At 39.5% G+C, this 21,303-nt stretch overlaps 2 protein-coding genes across 3 annotated transcripts; both read right to left on the minus strand.

Annotated features, from left to right (window-relative positions):
* Nucleotides 1-1,651: 1,651 nt before the first annotated feature.
* On the minus strand, nt 1,652-10,331 carry LOC119945203 (olfactory receptor 5K1-like). 2 transcript variants are annotated; one of them, XM_038766271.1, is made up of 4 exons: nt 10,300-10,331; nt 5,373-5,491; nt 2,592-2,902; nt 1,652-2,013 (listed from the first exon to the last, which is right to left on the minus strand). In XM_038766271.1, the coding sequence occupies exons 3-4, from the start codon at nt 2,883-2,885 to the stop codon at nt 1,876-1,878; spliced, it is 432 nt and encodes a 143-aa protein (XP_038622199.1). In that variant the 5' UTR covers nt 2,886-2,902; nt 5,373-5,491; nt 10,300-10,331; the 3' UTR covers nt 1,652-1,875. The 2 variants fall into 2 exon arrangements, with proteins under 2 accessions (XP_038622199.1, XP_038622198.1); XM_038766270.1 differs by having other exon boundaries at nt 5,367-5,491.
* A 986-nt stretch (nt 10,332-11,317) lies between these two features.
* LOC119945133 (olfactory receptor 5K1-like) lies at nt 11,318-12,265 on the minus strand. The gene has a single exon (XM_038766159.1). It carries the CDS (start codon nt 12,263-12,265, stop codon nt 11,318-11,320), a length of 948 nt encoding a protein of 315 aa, XP_038622087.1.
* Nucleotides 12,266-21,303: the final 9,038 nt, after the last annotated feature.

Consider the following 21,303-nt stretch of genomic DNA (forward strand, 5'->3'; position numbering starts at 1 on the left):
CAACGTAAATTCATTTTCTCAGAGATCAGTCAATGATATTTATTGAGTGCTTAACTACGTTCAGTACTTGGGAGAGTATAGTACGAAAGAGTTGGTAGTCACATTTCCTGCCCACAATGAGCTTGCAGTCTAGGATCCATTGATATCAGTCTCCTGTTTTGTAACATCTCCAGCTATAGTTGGTATTTAATGTCCATAGTTACAGAATTGCCTGATTAGCTTGCCAATATAACCCTTTTATTATCACCTGTGTAGGAAGAATGATTAGAACCCTCAGTACAAGTGGCTAGAAAGTCATTGGGTGTAAACCAATTTGAGCATAAATCTTCTCTGGCCTGGAATGCTCTTCCTCCTCAAATCTGCCAGATAATTACTCTCTCCCCACCTCCCACAACCCTTCAAAGAATTATTGACGGCACATCTCCTCCAAGAGGCCTTCCCGGACGAAGACCCACTTTCTTTCATCTCCCAATCCCTTCTGCGTCACCCTGACTGGTTCCCTTTGCTCTTCCACTTCCCTCCCTGCCCCACAGCACTTATGTATATATCTGGAACTTTATTCATTTTTATTGATGTCAGTCTCTTCCTCTCTAGACTGTGAGCTCACTGTAGGCAGGGATTATCTCTATTGCTGTATTGAACTTTCCCAAGTACTTAGTACAGTGCTCTGCACATAGTGAGCACTCAATAAATACAATTGAGTGAATGAATTTAATCTTCTCTGGTTCCAAAAAATTGCAATTGAAACTAGAAAACACAAGCAGCAGCATTTTAAGTAGCCCAGCCAATTTTCCTCAGCCCTTTTCATATTGTCCATATTTCATGTTGTCTCTGATGTCAGGCAGTATGCACAGTTTAAAATGCCAGGCTGAAAGTTCTGATCAAAATCCTAATTAAAATCCCCATTTGTCTCAACCTGATTTCTTTTATTCTCAGTCTAACACCTGACAATTAAATCTGGACTGAGCACACCAAGATTTACCTACCTGAAACAAAGGCTGAAGCACACCCAGATTTAGATTTGTCATGTCGGAGTCACAGCTACTCAGATGAAGGCAGTGCATGTTTATGACACTTGCTTATGCTGTATAGCATTCAGGGCAAAATGTAAATAACTTTACCAAGTTGCGATTATAAAATTTGAGCAGCAGGATTTTTGTGGATGAGAGAAAGAAAAAGATCTCCCAAGTGTTTGCATGTTTTCCCTCTCTGGATTTTAAACTCTTGTAGGCAGGGATCATGTCTATCAACTCTACCATATTTTCCCAACTTAGTTCAGTGTTTTGCACATAGTAAATGCTCAGAAACAATGGATTTGATGTTGAAGCTTTCTTGCTGGAACCCGCTGGGGGTCTGGCTTGAATCTCTAACGTGGTAATTCTCTTTCCTTTCCAAAGTTCATGTTCCGTTCCCAGACTGATCCTGACTCATGTTGCCCACAATACAAACTTCGTGACCAGCGTCTTTGGCAGGGGCCTCGTACTCTCCTTTAGGCCAGTGTAAATTAGCTGAAAGGAGCCAATCTAGTATGGGGGTCGTGGGAGTCCAGCTCTTATAAAGGCAAGGGAAAAGAAATCTGTTTTTATCACAATTGGTACCTCACAGAACATTCTTTAAAGGGATTTATTAAATATTTTGAAACTTTGCAGATGGTAAAACAACCGAGAATACAATTTTTGAGCTCTTAACGCATTATCACAATGTGAATACAGTTTTTATTCAGTGTTAAAGATTCCAAAGAGAGATTATGCTTGGTTATCACAAGAAGTGGACCATTTTGAATACTGGAGGATGTACTGTCATATTTTTAAGAACAAAAGAGGATGACTCCCTTCTGAAGTGGTTTAATATGCATCCTGTTTGGTGGTAAAGGAATTAGAGTTGAGCACCACTCCAAGCTGAATTCTGTCTGAACATAGAAACTGCATAGTTTCTGTCTCTACAGGTCACTTGAAAAATATTTTCCTCTTCATAATTTTCCTCAGGACACTTATTACTTCCTTGTTTCTTATGCTATAAATAAAAGGGTTCAACAAGGGAATTACTGTTGTGTAAAAAACAGCAACCAGTATATCCGTATTCTCTTCTTTAATCGAACCAGGCCTAATATACGTGAATAGAAGGGAACCATAGAACATAGAAAGAGATAGAAAGTGGGAGGCACAAGTGGAAAAGGCTTTTCCTCTTCCTTCTTTTGACTTAATATTCAAAACTGTAAAGAGAATGCAAAGGTAAGAGACCAAAGCTATGATTACTGTAAAGACTAGAACTGAGCCCGAGAATATAAAAATAATCACAATATTAATGTACGGGTCAGTACAGGAAAGTCTGAACAGTGGAACGATATCACAGAAGAAGTGATGGATTACGTTAGATCTACAGAAAGTTAATCTAAAGAGGAGGCCCATGTGAATGATGGGATTAAGGTTACCAGCTATGAATGCTCCTGTTATCATCTGAATGCAGAGTTTCTTGGGCATCATGACAGGATAGAGCAAGGGGTTAAATATCGCTATGTAACGGTCATATGCCATTGCTGCCAGGAGAAAGCAATCTACAGTTTCAGCCATACAAAGAAAATAAAACTGTACCTTGCATTCAGAGAAGGAAATGACTTTGTTTCCAGTGGCAATGTTCATCAGCACTTTGGGCATAATGGAGCAGGAGCAGCAAGCGTCCGTAAGGCCCAGATTGCCAAGGAAATAGTACATGGGAGTGTGAAGCCGAGGTTCCAGCCAAATCAGCGTCACCAGCCCAAGGTTCCCCATAATGGTTATCGTATAGATTACCAACAACACCACAAACAGGAAGAGCTGCAGTCCTGGCTTATCAGTAAATCCGGTCAAAACAAAGTCCATCTTCAGTGTGTGATTCCCCTCAGCCATATCTGACTTCGGACTTTCTGTTGAAGCAGAGGTTGCAGGTAAACATGGAGTCTACATAGCATGAAATGTTCCTCATCATCTGAAAATCTCAAAGTGCAGAGAGTGGGTCTCTCTGTGAAAGATATTCTTTAAAAGCAAGTTTTCATGTGCTAAATTTTTTTACTCTGAAATCCTATTTGGTAAGATGTTTTGCTGGTGGAATGCAGAGTACAACTAGACGTTCTTAGATGTGATAGAAAACTCAGAAATTGCTACACTTCACTTCAGAATAAGCATGGCCTAATGGATAGAACACAGGCCTGGGAGTCAGAAGGTCACAGGTTCTATGTCTGGCCCTTCCACCTGTCAGCTGTGTGACCTTGGGCAAGTCACTTAACTTCTCTGTACCTCAGTTACCTCATCTGGAAAATGGGAATTGAGTTTTTGAGTCCCACTTGGGACAGGGACTGTGTCCAACCCAATTTGCTTCCATGTACCCCAGTGCTTAGTACAGTGCCTGCACATAGTAAGTGTTTACCAAATACCATAATTACTGTTATTATCAATATTTTTCCTAATAGCCACATTCCCCTTATACTTATCCGTTGTCTCATCTTCATTAAAGTATTTAATCCAGACCAGAACTCCAAAATAGAGTCATTTGGAGAGGGGTGGGAGGAGAGCAACAAAGACAATTAAACAGTTGGAAAAGAGCCATGAGAAAAAGCAAGAAGAACTGAAATTCCCTGGTCAGGAGAAGCAAACGATGAGGGTTGATTTAATAGCATAGTTCAAGTGTGTGGTAGGTTATCTATCTCAAAAGAAGGCAGGACAAGAAAAGTTGTATTTAAGGTACAGTTAAGAGGTTGAGCAAGACTTAAAAATGGACTTCCCTGGACACTGGAATATGTTTTCTAAGGAGTTGTCAAACTTCTTTTCTGATGTCCTTTAAAAGCAGTAGAGATTGTAATCTATGAGGGTTGGTTTAGAGGAGATAGAATTTAGAATTGCCAATGTAACAGTCTGGCAAAAAGCAATCTTTTTGTGAACATAATGAAGAAGTTCTGTCACTCGTGAATTGGTTTTCCCAGTCATAATTACACACACCATTATAAACCCCCACTTCAGCAACCCTAAAGCCCGGAGTCAGAACTGTGATGCAAAACAGAATGGATAATAATAATGATAATGGTATTTGTTAAGCGCTTACTATGTGCTGGGCACTGTTCTAAGTGCTAATCATTGAAGGTTTTTGAAGTATGTAGCATTGTAGGAAGAATGATGACTTCAGAGGAAAGTATGAAAGAGAGAGATTAAAGACTATGGAGAAGGATAATGCCGCAGTTGTAACTGATCTAACCACATGCCTAGATCAGAGGGGTGGCTGCTTGCATGAGGGAAAGGAGCAGATCCAGAAAATACTGCTGAGAAAAAATTGACAGGATTTAGCAAAAGTCGGAATGTTAGCATTGAAAAAGAGCAAAGAGTCGAGGATAATTGGAAGATTTCAGGCATTGGAGACAGCAGAATAGCTGTCTTGTCAATTATAAGGAAAAATCACGGGGAGAAGAGGAATTGGGAGGAAAGATTTGTTCTATTTAAGACATATTGAATTAAAGCTGTCAGTTGGACAGCTGCGTGGACATGTTCTACAGATAGGAGAAAATGTGAGATTGCAGGTCCTTCTGCCTTCCGGGCCCATCCTCTATAAGTGATCCCTGATTACTTACCATTCTGTTTATTGGTTTTGATAAAGTGGAAGTAGATAGTAGCTGGTCACTGATCAGAAATCTGAATTTTAATTGAGAAGCAGCATGGCTGAGTAGAAAGAGCACAGGATTTGGAGGTAGGAAAGCTGGGTTCTAATTCTGGCTCTGCTATTTTTTTGGTGTGACCTTGGACAAGTCACTTAACTTCTTTGTGCCTCAGTTTCTTCCCTTGTAAAATGGGGATATACTCCCTGCTCTCCCTGCCCCTTAGACTGTGAACCTCTTGTGGGAGTGGGACCATGTCTAATATGATTGTATTTAAGCAGGGCTTAGCACAGTGCTGTGTACATAGTGATTTCCAATCATTAAGATTAAGAGATTAAGATTATTTCACCTCATCAGAGAAGGAAACAAATTCCTCATCTGATAAACGGAATACATCTCTCTCCCTTTTGACCTTATCTTGAGCATTTGAAAACTATTTGAAAGAAGTCTATGAAAATATAGAGATAGCATTTTTTACCACAGCATATGCTCTGAGTAATGATTCAAACAAATTTTGAAGATATTTGGAAGGGAAGTGGTTACCCTTCCTTTTATTTATAAGGAGAATTACATCAGATTGAGGAAATGCATTTTAATTGACTCCCACTGCTCTTTTATAATTCATATTACCCTTTTAATCCTTGTCTAATTTATCACCTATTTTAGCTTTCATGCAAAGAACGAGCAAAGAAGTATTTCTGGTGGAAGATTAATATCTCTTCACAAAATAAGAAAAAAAAATTCTCACCCAGACCTTGGAGGGAAAAGGCTCACTGGAGGTCAGATTCTGCCCTGCTGGTGATTCTTCTTAAATGCTGATCGTTTTGAACCATAGAGGTGAATCTCCTCCTCCTTTTGTTCCCGCTTAAAGCACTTTGGGATTAAAGCATGAAGACAGAAACAGATCAATGAAAATGATCATTTTATTAGTGGAACTAAGTTGAAATTCCCTCAGGTCCTCCAAAGGGATTTCTTTGAGGTAACATCATTTTATTTCTCCAGGGTGTTAGAGATATGGGGACTTGACCCCCAAGACTTCACAGAAATGGCAAAATGGAATAATTAAATATGCCCTTTGAGATCCTGGGCTCAAGGTAAATCTCACTGCTAAAAGTTGTTTGTAGACCAAGGTAGAGATTCCAACCTCACTTTATTGTCTTTTGCGGAGTCCCATGTGTATTATACACTGCCCATGTATATGTGCCATGCATGCACAGCTTTCCTTGCATTCTTCTGGGGCTACTAGTCCCCTCAGATGCACTGTGCCTTCCATGTGTTCTTTGATAAAGGGATTGAGGGGGTCTGGTGTGCAAAGGGTGGGAATGGCATCCCCTGATTTTTTCTGAATGCGCTTGTCACCGAAGTGGTGGTCCCTCCCCTTTCTTCTCCAACACTTTTCAAAATCCCACTTCCTGGTGTACGTTTTCTAGGCCGTTCGGGTGGTTGAAAATGTGGCCTTTCTTCAAGCCTCTCTGGGAGTTGGCCATCCCAAATATATCCTCCTCAAGTCTAATTAAAAACAGAATTCAGGGTCCCACATCCCCATAAAATTAGTCATAAATGGAACCAATATATGTGTGTAGATATAGTATTTGGACATTGTGTGTACTGTTTGTGTGATTTATGTGACATTTAGGGAGAATACCTTCCCTAATTTTAGGCAGAAATGTCCTGTTTTCAGATGATTGGAACCCTATCTATAATAGGTACAGTATCAATTGCCTTTAGGTTTAGTATTTTTACTTTAAGCACTCAGTGTTCTTCAACCTCAGGTCTTGGTGCTGAGTTTTGCAGCATGGAACTAGGATCTGTGTTCATCAGGACTTGTGAAAGGAATGCAAAGACCCTGAGCAAGTTTTATGGCTAAGTGGTCCTTCTGCAGAACACTCACCTCCTACTTCCAAATCACTTGGTACAGATTCCTATGCTCTGTTCTTCTCCTACCTGTAATTTATTTTAATTTAAATGATTTTAACCTACATGTAATTATTTTAAAGTCTGTCTTTCCCATTAGATTGTAAGATCCTTACAATCTATAAGTAATTAATCAATACATAATTAATAAATTAATAATACATGTGCATTTAATTAATTAGTATTAGCATAATAAATAATAAATTCCGTTATTATTATTATCCTTGAGGCTAGGGATCATACCTACCAAAGTGTTTAGTACAATGCTTTGCACTTAAAAAGCACTCAGTAAATACGATTGAGAGACTTCATAATGTGGCCTATGACATTCTACACTGTGTGTGTCTGGCATAATGCATGTGACATCGCTTGTGTCTGAGTGACCAGAGAGCCACTCTGATGACAGGCTAAGTATGCAGCCTCCTATAGGGAGGGACCTATATTGTGTTTCTGCCCCTTCCCCATTATGACTGCCCAACAGAAATAATAATGTTGCCAATGATGGCAGTAGAATATTTGCTAACAGGAAAACAACAGGAAGGAAGCTGGAGGTGATTTGTTACTGCTTTATCTCACATTGATGAACTTTGAAGTTACTGCATCTAGTTGAAAGGCTCAGCAATGTGTTTCCATTTCTTTCCTTGAAATAATTTTACCCGGTTTCTTTATCTTGATAATGTCTTTTTCAATATTATACAACCATTTGACCATTCTCATTTCATATAGGGGATTTTTTCATTCTTAACTCCCTCTAGGTTCCCTAATGATGCCCTTTGTGAATTATTTGCATGTTGCAGGAACTTATTTACCATTACAGAGAGTACACAATTGCGAGTCTCTAGGAACCAAACTTTCAAAAAAGTCACTAGAAGTTTCACAATCACCACTAATAAGTTTTATTGATCGTTATTAATTACATATGGGTCATTCAGGTTGACTGATGATGAAAGTGAGAATATCCAAACTTGAGTATTTCTTGGTGGTTGTATCTTCTTTTTCCAAGATAGATATCCCAGGGAAGTTTGTATAGTTGGTAATCTTGTATCTCTTGTGAAATAAAATGAAAAAAGAGCTCAACTTTGGTTTTCCTAGGAAAAGATCTGTAATGATCAGTGTAAAGATTACCTCCTCATGCTAGAGAGTCTATTATTTGAAACACTTTCATTTCCTTTCAGAATAATTTTAGTTTTTATTTTACATTATGGAAAAGAAAATACATTCTCCTATCATTCTGAAAGTGTGAAAAGTTTCAACTGTGGGTTTGGGGGAGGCAAATGTATCATAAATTAGAATATAGAGATGATTTTAAGCCATGCCAACTCACAGAACTAAACTAAAATCTCCTTTACACTTCAGGAGAACTGAAATCACTGCTGAATCTGGTGCTAAATAAAATGAAACAGCAGGTGATAGGCATACGATACTCTTTTTCATGGACAGTTTAAGGGAGAAAATATCAATAGATTTAACAAAGGTAAGGATAAATCCTTTAGTGAGAGATTCATGTTGAGGAGAAAATTTAGGGATGTAAGGAGGCACATCATATGTTAAGGGTAGCCATCACACTGTTCCTTCAAAGGGGATTGCCATCGAAGACAGAATACTGGGCGGGATGGATCATTCTTCTGACCAAGGACTAGATATTTTGAAGAACTAATAACAAGTGGTTTGTCATAAACATCTACCTTTAGGACACTTTTCCAGCTCTACCACTATCCCTTCCATTTTGTGTGGATTTTGGAGTTGGGGAAGCAACACAAGCAGTATGGGCTTGGCAGAAAAACAATGCTGTCGTGGGTTGGTAAAGCCATAATGGTAAATTGCTGGCAACCTAGCATTAATGTCTTCTCCAGAGAATTAGCCCTCCTGAATACGTGTCCAAAATATGCTAATCTAAGTCAAGTCATTTGGCCTTCCAAAGAGCACTTTGGCTTAATTTTCTCCCAAATCCATTTGTCCGTTTTTCAGGCAGTCCATGGTATTTGCAAAAGCCTTCTCCAACACCACATTTCAAAAGAATAGATGCTCTTTCTATCCTGTTTTCTTTTCCAGTGTCCAGCTTGCAGATCCATACATTGTCACTGGAACACCATAGAGCTGACAATTTGTATTTTTGTGGTAATGGTTACATCAGACCATTACCATTCAAAATACAACTGCCCTGCTATTCTGCATCATTTCATTGTGGTGGAATAACCAGGACATCCTCTTTTGATGGATGCTTCAGGGAAGCTGGGAAACAACTAATGTAGGGTAGATTTGAGGGGTTTTTTTGAGGTCTATTGCACCAACACAATACGTGACACTCTCACTGCGTGACTTTAAAATACTCTACATGCCACTGTTATATGTAGCTTATTTAACATGTATGTGTTGATCACTACAACTGGTGTGTCTTGGATTCTGACAAAATACTTTGAATATTAACATTCTGATTTAAAGTGCTACGCATCAGGCAAAAATTCCTCACTCTCGGCTTCAAGGCTTTCCATCACCTCACCCCCTCCTACCTCACCTCCCTTCTTTCCCTCTTCAGCCCAGCCCGCACCCTCCGCTCCTCTGCCGCTAACCTCCTCACTGTGCCTCGTTCTCGCCTGTCCCGCCGTCAACCCCCGGCCCACATCCTCCCCCTGGCCTGGAATGCCTTCCCTCCGCACATCCGCCAAGCTACCTCTCTTCCTCCCTACAAAGCCCTACTGAGAGCTCACCTCCTCCAGGAGGCCTTCTCAGACTGAGTCCCCTCCTTCCTCTCCTCCTCCTCCCCCTCCCCAACCCCCCGCCTTACCTCCTTCCCCTCCCCACAGCACCTGCATATGTGTATATGTGTTTGTACATATTTATTACTGTATTTATTTATTTTACTTGTACATATTTATTCTATTTATTTTATTTTGTTAATATGTTTTGTTTTGTTGTCCATCTCCCCATTCTAGACTGTGAGTCCGCTGTTGGGTATGGACTGTCTCTATACGTTGCCAACTTGTACTTCCCAAGCACTTAGTACAGTGCTCTGCACACAGTAAGCACTCAATAAATACGATTGAAAGAATAATCAAAAAGGGAAAAGGGATTACCTATAAAATGAAGATCATGTTCCTCCTGGTAGATTGTAAACTCCTTCAGATTGAGGATAATATCTACCTACTCTTTTGTACTCTCTCAAGTGCTTAGTATAATGCTTTGCACAGAATAAATGCTCAAAAAATATGATTGATTAAATAATTGATTGGTAAAATACCTGTAACCCTAAGACTCTGAGCCCTCTATAGGACAAGGACTGGATCCATTCTGATTACCCCGTATCTTGTCCCAGTGCCCAGCAGTGTTGGCACATGGTACACACTTAATAAATGCATTGTTATTAGTAATGATAATAATAATAATTTTGGAATGTTTCAAAAAATATAATCAATTTTCTATAAAGTCTTTATTTCTCAGGCTGGGGGTGATGGAGTTTTATATGGGGCTTGTAAAAGTCTGAAATGAAGAATCCATACTATCTTTGGTGAATTGATTACTAATATTTATTGAGAGTAACAATAGATGAAGAGCAAGCATAGACAAAACCTAAAATCCCTAGAACTAGGGACTAGGGATTCAGCACAACATACCCCTCCACAGTGATAAAGCACCAGAAACAACAAAAATACAATCAATCAATCCCTGGGCTGGGCACTGTATTAGAGATTGTGGGGAATCCCAGAAGAAGGCAGGGCTTTGAGGAGCTTGTGTAGGAAATAATAATGGTATTTTTATTAAGCACTTACTAAGTCGATTGTGCTGGGCAGCAGCAGCAGCAAGGGAAAGAGTCAAAGGCGGATGATCAAGCGATCAAAACTCTGATCAAAGACAACGGCAGAGACTCAAGTTTTTGCTGCGAGGAGGAAGGCAATGGTAAACCAGTTCCGTATCTTGACCAAGAAAACTCTATGGATCCACATACCAGAAGGACTTTATGACAGAAGATGGGGTGTTCTGAAGAGGGTGTGTCCACGGAGTCACTACGAGTTGGAAACAACTCGACGACATTTGAAGAAGAAGATGTGTCAAGCACTGTTATAAATGCTGAGGTAGACACAAGTTAATCGGGTCGAACTCTGCCCCTGTCCAACATGGTTGATTTGATGTTGACGCTTTCTTGCTGGAACTGCTGGGGTTCTGGCTTGAATTTATAATGAGGCAATTCTCTTTCTTTTCCAAAGGTCCTGTTCTGTTCCCAGATTGAGCCTGATTGATGTTGCCCAAAAAAGAAACTTCTTTGCCAGTATCTTTGGCAGGAGACTTGTTCTCTTCTTTTGGCCAGTGTAAAGTAGCTGAAAGGAACCAATCTAGTATGGGGGACTTGGGAGCCCAGCTCTTGTAAAGACAAGGCAAACGAAGTCTGTGTTCATCAAAATCAGTACCTAGCAGAACTTTCTTTAAAGAGATTTATTAAGTATTTTGAAACTTAGCAGATGGTAAAACAACCGAGAAAATAATTTTTGAGCTCTTAATGCATTATTACAATGAGAATACAGTTTTAATTCAGTGGAAAAGATTCCAAAGACAGATTATGTTTGGTTATCACAAAAGTGGACCATTTTGAATACTGGAGGATGTACTGTCATATTTTTAAGAAAAAAGAAGATGACTCCCTTTCTGAAGTAGTTTAATATGCATCCTGTTTGGTGGCAAAGGAGATAGACTGGAGCACCACTCTAAGCTGAATTCTGTGTGAACATAGAAACTGCATATTTTCTATCTCTACAGGTCACTTTCTCTAGGCTCTTCTTTGCAAGAGTTAAATCAAGAAATGTCTTGAAAAAATATTTTCCTCTTCATAATTTTCCTCAGGACACTTATTACCTCCTTGTTTCTTATGCTGTAAATAAAAGGGTTCAACAAGGGAATTACTATTGTATAAAGAACAGCAATCAGTATATCTTTATTCTCTTCTTTAATCGAGCCAGGCCAAACATACATGAATAGAATGGAACCGTAGAACAAGGAGACAGAAAGAAAGTGGGAGGCACAAGTGGAGAAGGCTCTTCCTCTGCCTTCTTTCGATTTAATGGTCAAAATTGTGAAGAGAATGCGAAGGTAAGAGACCAAGACTGTGGTTATCGTAAAGACTTGAATTGAACCCGAGAGGATAAAAATCATCAAAATATTAACGTAGGGATCAGTACAGGAAATTCTGTATAGTGGAAGGATATCACAGAAGAAGTGATTGATCATTTTAGAACTACAGAAAGTTAATCTAAAGAGGAGACCCACGTGAATAATGGAATGCACGCTACCAGCTATCAATGCTCCTGTTATCATCTGAATGCAGAGTTTCTTGGGCATCATGACAGGATAGAGCAAGGGGTTAAATATCGCTACGTAACGGTCATACGCCATTGCTGCCAAGAGAAAGCAATCTGCAGTTTCAGCAAAACAAAGGAAATAAAACTGTACCATGCATTCAGAAAAGGAAATGGCTTTGTTTCCAGAGGCAATGTTCATCAGCACTTTGGGGATAATGGAGCAGGAACAGCAAGCATCCATAAGGCCCAGATTGCCAAGGAAAAAGTACATAGGGGTGTGAAGCTGAGGTTCCAGCCAAATTAGCATCACTAGCCCAAGGTTCCCTACAATGGTTATCGTATAGGTTACCAACAACACCACAAACAGGAAGAGCTGCAGTCCTGGCTTATCAGTAAATCCGGACAAAACAAACTCCATCTTCAGTGTGTGATTCCTCTCAGCCATATCTGACTTCTGACTTTCTGTTGAAGCAGAAGTTGCAGGTAAACATGGAATCTACATAACATGAAATTTTCCTCAACATCTAAACATCTCAAAGGGCAGAGAGTGGGTCTCTCTGTTAAAAGCAAGTTTTCATGTGGTAACTTTTTGACTGTGAGATCCTATTTGGTAAGATGTTTTGCTGGTGGAGTGCAGAGTAAAACCAGAAATTCTTCGATGTGATAGAAAATTCAGAAATTGCAACACTTTACTTCAGAATAAGCATGGCCTAGTGGTTAGAACAAAGGCCTGGGAATCAGAAGGTCACAGGTTCTAGGTCTGGCCCTGCCACTTGTCAGCTGTATGACCTTGGGCAAGTCACTTAACTTCTCTGTGCCTCAGTTACCTCATCTGGAAAATGGGGATTGAGATTGTGAGACTCACCTGGGGCAGGGATTGTATCCAACCCATATGCTTGTGTCCACCGCAGCGTTTAGTAAAGTGCTTGCTCATAGTAAGTGCTTAACAATATACCATGATAATTATTATTATCGATATTTTTCCTAATATCCACATTCCCATTATACTTATCCATGTTCTCATCTTCATTAAAGTATTTTATCCATACCAGAATTCCAAAATAGAGTCATTTGGAGAGGGGTGGGAGGAGAGCAACAAAGACAATTAAAGAGTTGGAAAAAGCCATGAGAAAAAGCAAGAAGAACTGAAATTCCTTTGGAGAAGCAAAGGCTGAGGGTTGATTTAATAGCATAGTTCAAGTATGTGGTAGGTTATTCATCTCAAAAGAAGACAGGACAGAAAAGTTGTATTTAAGCTACAATTTAAGAGGTTGAGCAAGACATAAAGATGGACTTCCATGGACATTGGAATATGCTTTCTAAGGAGTTGTCAAACTTCTTCTTTCATGTCCTTTAAAAGCAGGAGAGATTGTAATCTGTGAGGGTTAGTTTTGAGGAGATAGAATTTAGAACTACCAATGTAACAGTATGGCACAAAGCAATCTTTATGCGAAAATAATGAAGAAGATTCAGTCACTAGTGAATTGGTTTTCCCAGTAATAATTACACACACCATTATAAACCCCTGCTTCAGCAGCCCAAAAGCCCAGCATCAGAGCTGTGATTCAAAACAGAATGGATAATATTAACAATAATAATGATAATAATGGTATTTAAGTGCCTACTATGTGCCAAACATGGTTCTAAGTGCTAATCATTGAAGGTTTTTGAAGTATGTAGCATTGTAGGCGGAATGATGATTTAAGAGGAAAGTATGAATGGGAGAGAGTGCAGGCCAGGGAGACGGCTAATACAGCAGTTGTAACTGATCTAACCATGTGCCTAGATCAGAGGGGTGGCTGCTTGGATGGGGGAAAGGAGCAGATCCAGGAAATACTGCGGAGAAATAATAGACAGGATTTAGCAAAAGGCGGAATGTTAGAATTGAAAAAGAGCAAGGAGTCGAGGATAATTCTAAGTTTCAGGCATTGGAGACAGGAGAATATCTGTCTTGTCAATTATGAGTAGAAATCACAGGGAGAAGAGGAATTTGGAGGAAAGATGAGTTCTGTTTAAGACATATTAAATTAAAGGTGTCAGTTGGACAGCTGCGTGGACATGTTCTTCAGATAGGAGAAAATGTGAGATTGCAGGTCCTTCTGCCTTCCGGGCCCATCCTCTATAAGTGATCCCTGATTACTTACCATTCTATATATTTGTTTTGATAAAGAGGAAGTAGTAGCTGGACACTAATCAGAAATCTAAATTTTAATTGAGGAGCAGCGTGGCTGAACAGAAAGAGCACAGGATATGGAGGTAGGAAACCTGGGTTCTGATTCTGGCTCTGCTATTTGTTTTGTTTTTACAGACGAGGTAACAGAGAAGTTAAGTGACTTGCCCAAAGTCACACAGCTAAAATTGGCGGAGTCAGAATTTGAACCCATGACCTATGACTCCAAAGCCCGTGCTCTCTCCACTGAGCCACGCTGTTTCTGTAATATTAGTGACCAGGTAGTAGCTGGTCACTAATCAGAAACCTTAATTTTAATTGAGAAGCAGCATGGCTGAGTAGAAAGAACACAGGATTTGGAGGTAGGAAACCTGGATTCTGATTCTGGCTCCGCTATTTTTTTGTGTGTGACCTTGGACAAGTCACTTAACTTCTTTGCACCTCAGTTTTTTCCCCTGTAAAATGGGGATAAACTACCTGCTTCCCCTCCCCCTTAGACTGTGCACCTCTTGTGGGAGTGGAACCATATCTAACATGATTGTATTTAGCCAGGCTTAGCACAGTGCTGTGTACATAGTGATTAACAATTATTATGATTATGATTAACCTCATCAGAGAAGAAAGCACATTCCTCATCTGATAAAATGAAAACACCTCTATCTCTTTTGACCTTATCTTCATTCATTCATTCAATCGTATTTATTGAGCATTTACTGTGTGCAGAGCACTGTACTAAGCACTTGGGAAGTACAAGTGGGCAACATATAGAGATGGTCCCTATCCAACAACGGGTTCACAGTCTAGAACATTTAATAATAATAATAATAATAATAATAATAATAATAATAATTTTGGTATTTGTTAAACACTTACTATGTTCCAAGCACTCTTCTAAGCTCTTGAAATCTATTTGAAAGATGTCTATTAAAATAGAGAGATACCATTTTTCACCACAGCATATGCTCAGAATAAGGATTCAAACAAATATTGAAGATATTTGGAAGTGAGGTGGTTACCCTACCTTTTATTTACAAGGAGAATTTCATCAGATTGAGGAAATGCATTTTAGTTGACTCCCACAGCTATTTTCTCATTCATATTACCCTCTTAATCCTTGTCTAATTCATCACTTATATTAGCTTTTATGTTAAAAAACTAGCAAAGAAGAATTTCTGATGGAAGATTAATATCTCTTCACAAAAATTAGAAAAAAATGTATATTCTCACCCAGACCTTGTAGGGAAAATGTTCTCTGGAGGTCTGATTCTGCCCTGCTGTTGACCCTTCTTAAATGCTGATTGCTTTGAACCATTCTCCCCATAGAGTGTGAATCTCCTCCTCCCTTTGTTCCCTCTAAAGCTCTTTGGGATTAAAGCATGAAGACATAGAAACCAGATCAATGAAAATGATAATCTTACTAGTGGAACTAAGTTGAAATTTCCTCAGGTTCTTGAATGGGATTTCTTTGAGGTAACATCACTTTATTTCTCCAGTGTGCTAGAGATATGGGGACTTGACCCCCTAGACTTCACATAAATGGAAAAATGAGATCCTGGGCTCGAGTTAAATCAAGGTGGTTGAAAATTTGGCTTTTCTTCAAGCCTCTCTGGGAGTTGGCCATCCCAAATGCATCCTCCTCAAGCCTAATTAAAAGCTGAATTCAGGGTCCCACATCCCCATAAAATTTGCCATAAATAGAACCAATATATGTATGTAAAGATAGTATTTGGACATTGTGTGAACTGTTTGTGTGATTTATGTGACATTTAGGGAGAACATCTCCCTAATTTTTGACAAAAAGTCTTGTTTTCAGATGATTAGAACCCTGTCTGTAATAGCTACAGCATCAGTTGCCTTTAGGTTTAGTATTTTTACTTTAAGCACTCAGTGTTATTCACCCTCAGCTTTTGATGCTGAGTTTTGCAGCATGGAACTATGATCTGTGCTCATAAGGACCTGTGAAAGGAATTCAAAGGCCCTGAGCAAGTTTTATGGTCAGGGGGCCTTCTGCAGAACACTCACCCCGTACTTCTAAATCACTTGCATATGGATCCTTATGCTCTGTTCCTCCCCTACCTGTAATTTATTTTAATTTAAATAATTTTAACTTACGTGTAATTTTTTTAAAATCTGTTTTTCCCACTAGATTGTAAGATCCTTGAGGATAGGGATCATGCCTACCAAAGTGCTTAGCACAAGGCTTTGCAGTGAAAAAGCACTCAGTAAAAACCATTAATTGATTGAGACACTTAATAATGTGGGGTATGACGTACTACACTGTGTATCTGGCATAATGCATGTGCCATTGCCTGTATCTGGGTGACCAGAGAGCCACTCTAATTATCTTTGTGCAGAAAAACTCTGGGCATGTTACTCCCCTCCTCAAAAATCTCCAGTGGCTGCCAATCAACCTATGCATCAGGCAAAAACTCCTCACCCTTGGCTTCAAGGCTCTCCACCATCCACACATCCACCAAGCTAGCTCTCTTCCTCCCTTCAAAGCCCTAATGAGAACTCACCTCCTCCAGGAGGCCTTCCCAGACTGAACCCCCTCCTGCCTCTTCCCCTACTCCCCCTCCCCATTTCCCCTTCCTTACCTCCTTCCCCTCCCCACAGCACCTGTATATATGTATATATGTTTGTGCATATTTATTACTCTATTTTACTTGCACATATTTATTCTATTTATTTTATTTGGTGTATATGTTTTGTTTTGTTTTCTGTCTCCCCCTTCTAAACTGTGAGCCCGCTGTTGGGTAGGGGCCGTCTCTATATGTTGCAAACTTGTACTTCCCAAGCGCTTAGTACAGTGCTCAGCACACAGTAAGTGCTCAATAAATACGATTGAATGAATGAATATAGGTGATGTTTTCATTCTTAACAACTCCCTCTAGGTTCCCTAATGACGTCCTTTGTGAATTATTTGCAAGTTACAGGAACTTATTTACCATTACAGAGAGTACTCAATTGATAGTCTCTAGGCACCAAACTTTCAAAAAAGTCACTAGAGGTTTCACAATCACCAATAATAAGTTCTTGTTGGTTGTTATTAATTACATATGGGTTATTCAGTTTGACTGATGATGAAAGTGAGAATGTCCAAACTTGAGTATTTCTTGGTGGTTGTATCTTCTTTTTCCAAGGTAGATATCCCAGGGAAGTTTGAATAGTTGAGAATCTTGTATCTCTGAGAAATAAAATGAAAAAAAAGCTCACCTTGAATTTTCATAGGAAAAGATCACTAATGATCAGTGAATGTCATGATTACCCCCTCATGCTAGAGTCTACTATTTGGAACACATTGATCTCCTGTCAGAATAATTTTAGCTTTTGTTTTACATTATAACAAAGAAAATACATTCTCCCGTCATTCTGAGAGGGTGAAAAGTTTCAACTGTGGGTGTTGGGGGTGGGGGGCAATGGTATCACAAATTAGAATACAGAGATGATTTTAAGCCATGCCAACTCACAGAACTTAACTAAAATCTCCTTCACACTACAGGAGAACTGAGGTCACTGCTAAATCTGGTGCTAAATAAAATGAAACAGCAGGTTATAAGCATATGATACTCATTTCCATGAACTAATAACAAGTGGTTTGTCATAAACACCTATCTCTAGGACACTCTTCCAACTCTACCACTATCCCTTCCATGTTGTGTGGATTTTGGAGTTAGGGAAGCAACACAAGCAGTATGGACTTGGCAGAAGAACAGTGTGAATTGATGCTGTGCTGGGTTGGTAAAGATATACTGGTAAATTGCTGGCAACCTCGTATGTCATTGGCAACCAACCACCTGCTCAAAATAAAACTTCAATTTTTGCCTCCTAGGTATCCGGGATCCACTGACAATTCAGGAAATGAACCATGTTTTTCTTCCCACCATCAGTTCGGGTGAGTACATTGATTTTACATTTATGTTAATCGTATTTGTTGAGCACTTACTGAGTGCAGAGCAGTGCACAAAGTGCTTGGGAGAGTACAATATAACCAACACATTCCCTGCCCACAGCGATCTTACAGTCTAGAGGGGAAGACACACATCAGTATAAGTAAATTATGAATATGTTCCTAATTTTCCTGGGGCTGAGAGGAAGGATGAATAAGTAAGCAAGTCAGAGTGACACAGAAAGGAGTGGAAGAAAAGGAAAAGAGGGCTTAGTAGCGAAAGCCTCTTGGAGGAGACTTGCCTTCAATAAGACACTGAGTTGAGTTGAGTGTCAAATATGAGGAGGGAGGGCATTCCAGGCCAGCTACAGGACATGAGTGAGAGGCTCGTGGTGTGATGACACTGTAAGTGCTCAATAGGTTTGATTTAATGAATAGACCAAATCTAGGTACAGTGGGTAGGTTGGCATTAGGGAAGCAAAATGTGTGAGCTGGGTTAGAGTAGGAGACTAGCGAGGTGAGGTAGGAGGGGGCAAGGTGAGTGAGAGCTTTAAAGCCAATGGTAAGGAGTTTCTGTTTGATATGGAGTTGGCTGGGCAACCACTGGAGGTTCTTGAGAGGAGGAGAGACGTAGACTGAATTTTTTTTAAAAAATTAGAGACAGGAGGCAGGAGGCAGGGACGTCATTAAGGAGGCTGATACAATAATCAAGGTTGGTTAAGATAAATACTTGAATTAACGTGGTTTCAGTTTGGATGGAGAGGAAAAGTGCATTTTAACAATGTTGTGAAGGTTGAACCAACAGGATGTAGTGATAGATTGAATTTGTGGGTTGAAAGAGAGTCAAGAATAACAGTAAAATTACGGGCTTGTGAAACAGGAAGGATTCAGTGTACCAGAATAGCAAAATCAACTTATTTCAAAAAATACCTAATTTATTTCCATAACTCTTGAGATGTTAAGTTTTTCTCAGGGATGTATTCCTATAGGAAAATCCCCAAGAAATCACCTTAACTTTGCAAGGAAGGGTAAAGCCCCTTGTTCCTCCCAACCCCTTCCCTCCCCTCACCTCAGACTCCCTGCCCTTCATAGAAACAGAGTACTGTAAGAGACTTGTTTCACTGTATCTGGAAAAAACTGTTTTCAGGAAACACTAGGACTCACCCCTGAGAAGGGATGGATTGATTGATGTTCTCAAGGAAAAATAGAATATGTGGGGCCTGTAAACCCTTTCCACCCTTATCGTGGCAAGCTTAAGTTTTGTTTGTGATTTCATCTATGATCTGTGATTCAGCTGAGCAACAGTCATTCCTAATGAATACATCCATTTGCCCATTGGTTCTTTTTCTTGTGTGCTGAGATGAAAGCAGATCTTCAGTGAATGTTACCAAAATACATGCTTCATTTTTCCTGTGTGGACAGGGTTTAAACAAGATTAACAAACCTAATCTGGCACTTGTCATGGCAGATGTGTTTTTAGGAGGAAAATAACCTTGAACATTTAGATTTAAACACATACATGCACATAGATATGCCAAATTTGCTTGAACTATCTGGGTGATTTGAGTCTAGCATGTCTTGGGAGTCTGAATTATTTAGAAAATTGCTAATGTAGATATATCTTATGATTGAGTTCAGGATTAAAAGAACATAAAGTCACATTGGGGTGTGGCAGCAAATGATGTATGGAGGAACATGGTAATGATTGCCTTCTTTGCCATCCATTCTAATAGAGAAGTTTCTTTTCCATTGGATTAACTTCTTATCTTGCCTTCTCTTTGTTGACTGTGGATATAAATATCAAAGAAAAAACATTTATTTCCAAAAAAGAAAGACCTTTCCATAAGTGGAAAAGAAACAGAATTCCTCTACCTACTAAGCTTTCCTTTTTTATTAAATAGTGGTTCACCTATGTGGGAATGGAGACTTGATTGCTAAGGTTTCTCAGATTACTACAGATATAGCAATTTAAAAAACTGCAATTTGTCATCAGGGGGTCACTGGAGATGCAGATTTATGAATAATCATCACTGAAGCTGTAATTAGAATCCAAAGAAATGGATTCTAATCTTTATTTCAGAAAGATCCTCCGTGTAATCCCTTGATCTAGAAAATCCCTTGTTTCCTGATGTCTGGAGCAAGACAAGAAGTTTGCGTTGGTTTAACTGCTCCTCAGGAATAGCTGGTAAAGATCAGGAAATGTGTAAAGTTTAAAAATCAGTTTATTTTCTAAATTTTCAAAGTATAGCATGCAAATCTGCCCTTAATCAATGCTATCCTATCCTATGTCTATCCAGCTCTGCCCGGTTAGGTTAATCTGACTCATTTTGGCAATAGCATTTTGATTACTGGAGAACTGTAGCAGCAAAAAGCCTAGTTTTTTCCAAATACAGCTTGAAAGGGACTGGGTAAGATATCAAATCCTGGCAACTCCTTCCCCACCCCTTCTGGTGTAATGATTTAATTAGGAAAATGATCTACTCAAATCTTCAAACCCACAAATAACACCCATATTGACAATGTTATAATGTTATAAGAGCCCGGGCTTTGGAGTCAGAGGTCATGGGTTCGTATCCCGACTCCACCACATGTCTCCTGTGTGACCTTGGACAAGTCACTTAACTTCTCTGAGCCTCAGTTACCTCATCTGTAAAATGGGGATAGACTGTGAGCCCCACGTGGGACAACTTGATCACCTTGTATCCCCCCAGCGCTTAGAACAGTGCTCTGCACATAGTAATCGCTTAATAAATGCCGTAATTATTATTATTATTATTAGGTGCCATTGAGTCCTTTCCGATTCATAGAGACTCTATGGATAGATTTTCTCCAGATGGTCCTGTCTTCTGCCATAATCCATATTCTTTCTGATGTTTCTTATGTTATTGTTGTTATGGTCTTTATCCAGCTAGCTCCTGATCTGCCCCTTCCAAGTTTTCCCTGGACTTTTCTTGGCATTAGTGTCTTCTCCAAAGACTTAGTCCTCCTGAATATGTGTCCAAAATATGCTAATCTAAGTCAAGTCATTTGGCCTTCCAAAGACCACTTTGGCTTAATTTGCTCCCAAATCCATTTGTTTGTTTTTCAGGCAGTCCATGGTATTGGCAAAAGCCTTCTCCAACACCACATTTCAAAAGAATTGATGCTCTTTCTATCATTTTTTTTCCACTGTCCAGCTTTCAGATCCATACATTGTCAATGGAACACCATAGAATTGACAATTTGTATTTTTGTGACAACTGTTATATCAGCACATTACCATTCAAAATACAACTGCCCTCCTATTCTCCATCATTTCATTGTGGTGGAATAACCAGGACATCCTCTTCTGATGGATGCTTCAGGGAAGCAGGGAAACACCTAATGTAGGGTGGATTAGCGGGGGTTTTTTTGAGGTCTAAGGCACTGACACACTACGTGACAC

This window comes from Tachyglossus aculeatus, chromosome 24, assembly GCF_015852505.1.
Source record: "Tachyglossus aculeatus isolate mTacAcu1 chromosome 24, mTacAcu1.pri, whole genome shotgun sequence".
NCBI lineage: Eukaryota > Metazoa > Chordata > Mammalia > Monotremata > Tachyglossidae > Tachyglossus > Tachyglossus aculeatus.

Bases quoted from the DNA above. Each gene is read 5' to 3' on its own strand.
- LOC119945203 (XM_038766271.1), bottom strand. From the start codon at position 2,885: ATGGCTGAGGGGAATCACACACTGAAGATGGACTTTGTTTTGACCGGA. The intron at 2,014-2,591 runs GTACAGTTTTAT...TTTTATTTATAG, and splicing joins TTTCCTTCTCTGAATGCAAG to CATAAGAAACAAGGAAGTAA.
- LOC119945133 (XM_038766159.1), bottom strand. From the start codon at position 12,265: ATGGCTGAGAGGAATCACACACTGAAGATGGAGTTTGTTTTGTCCGGA.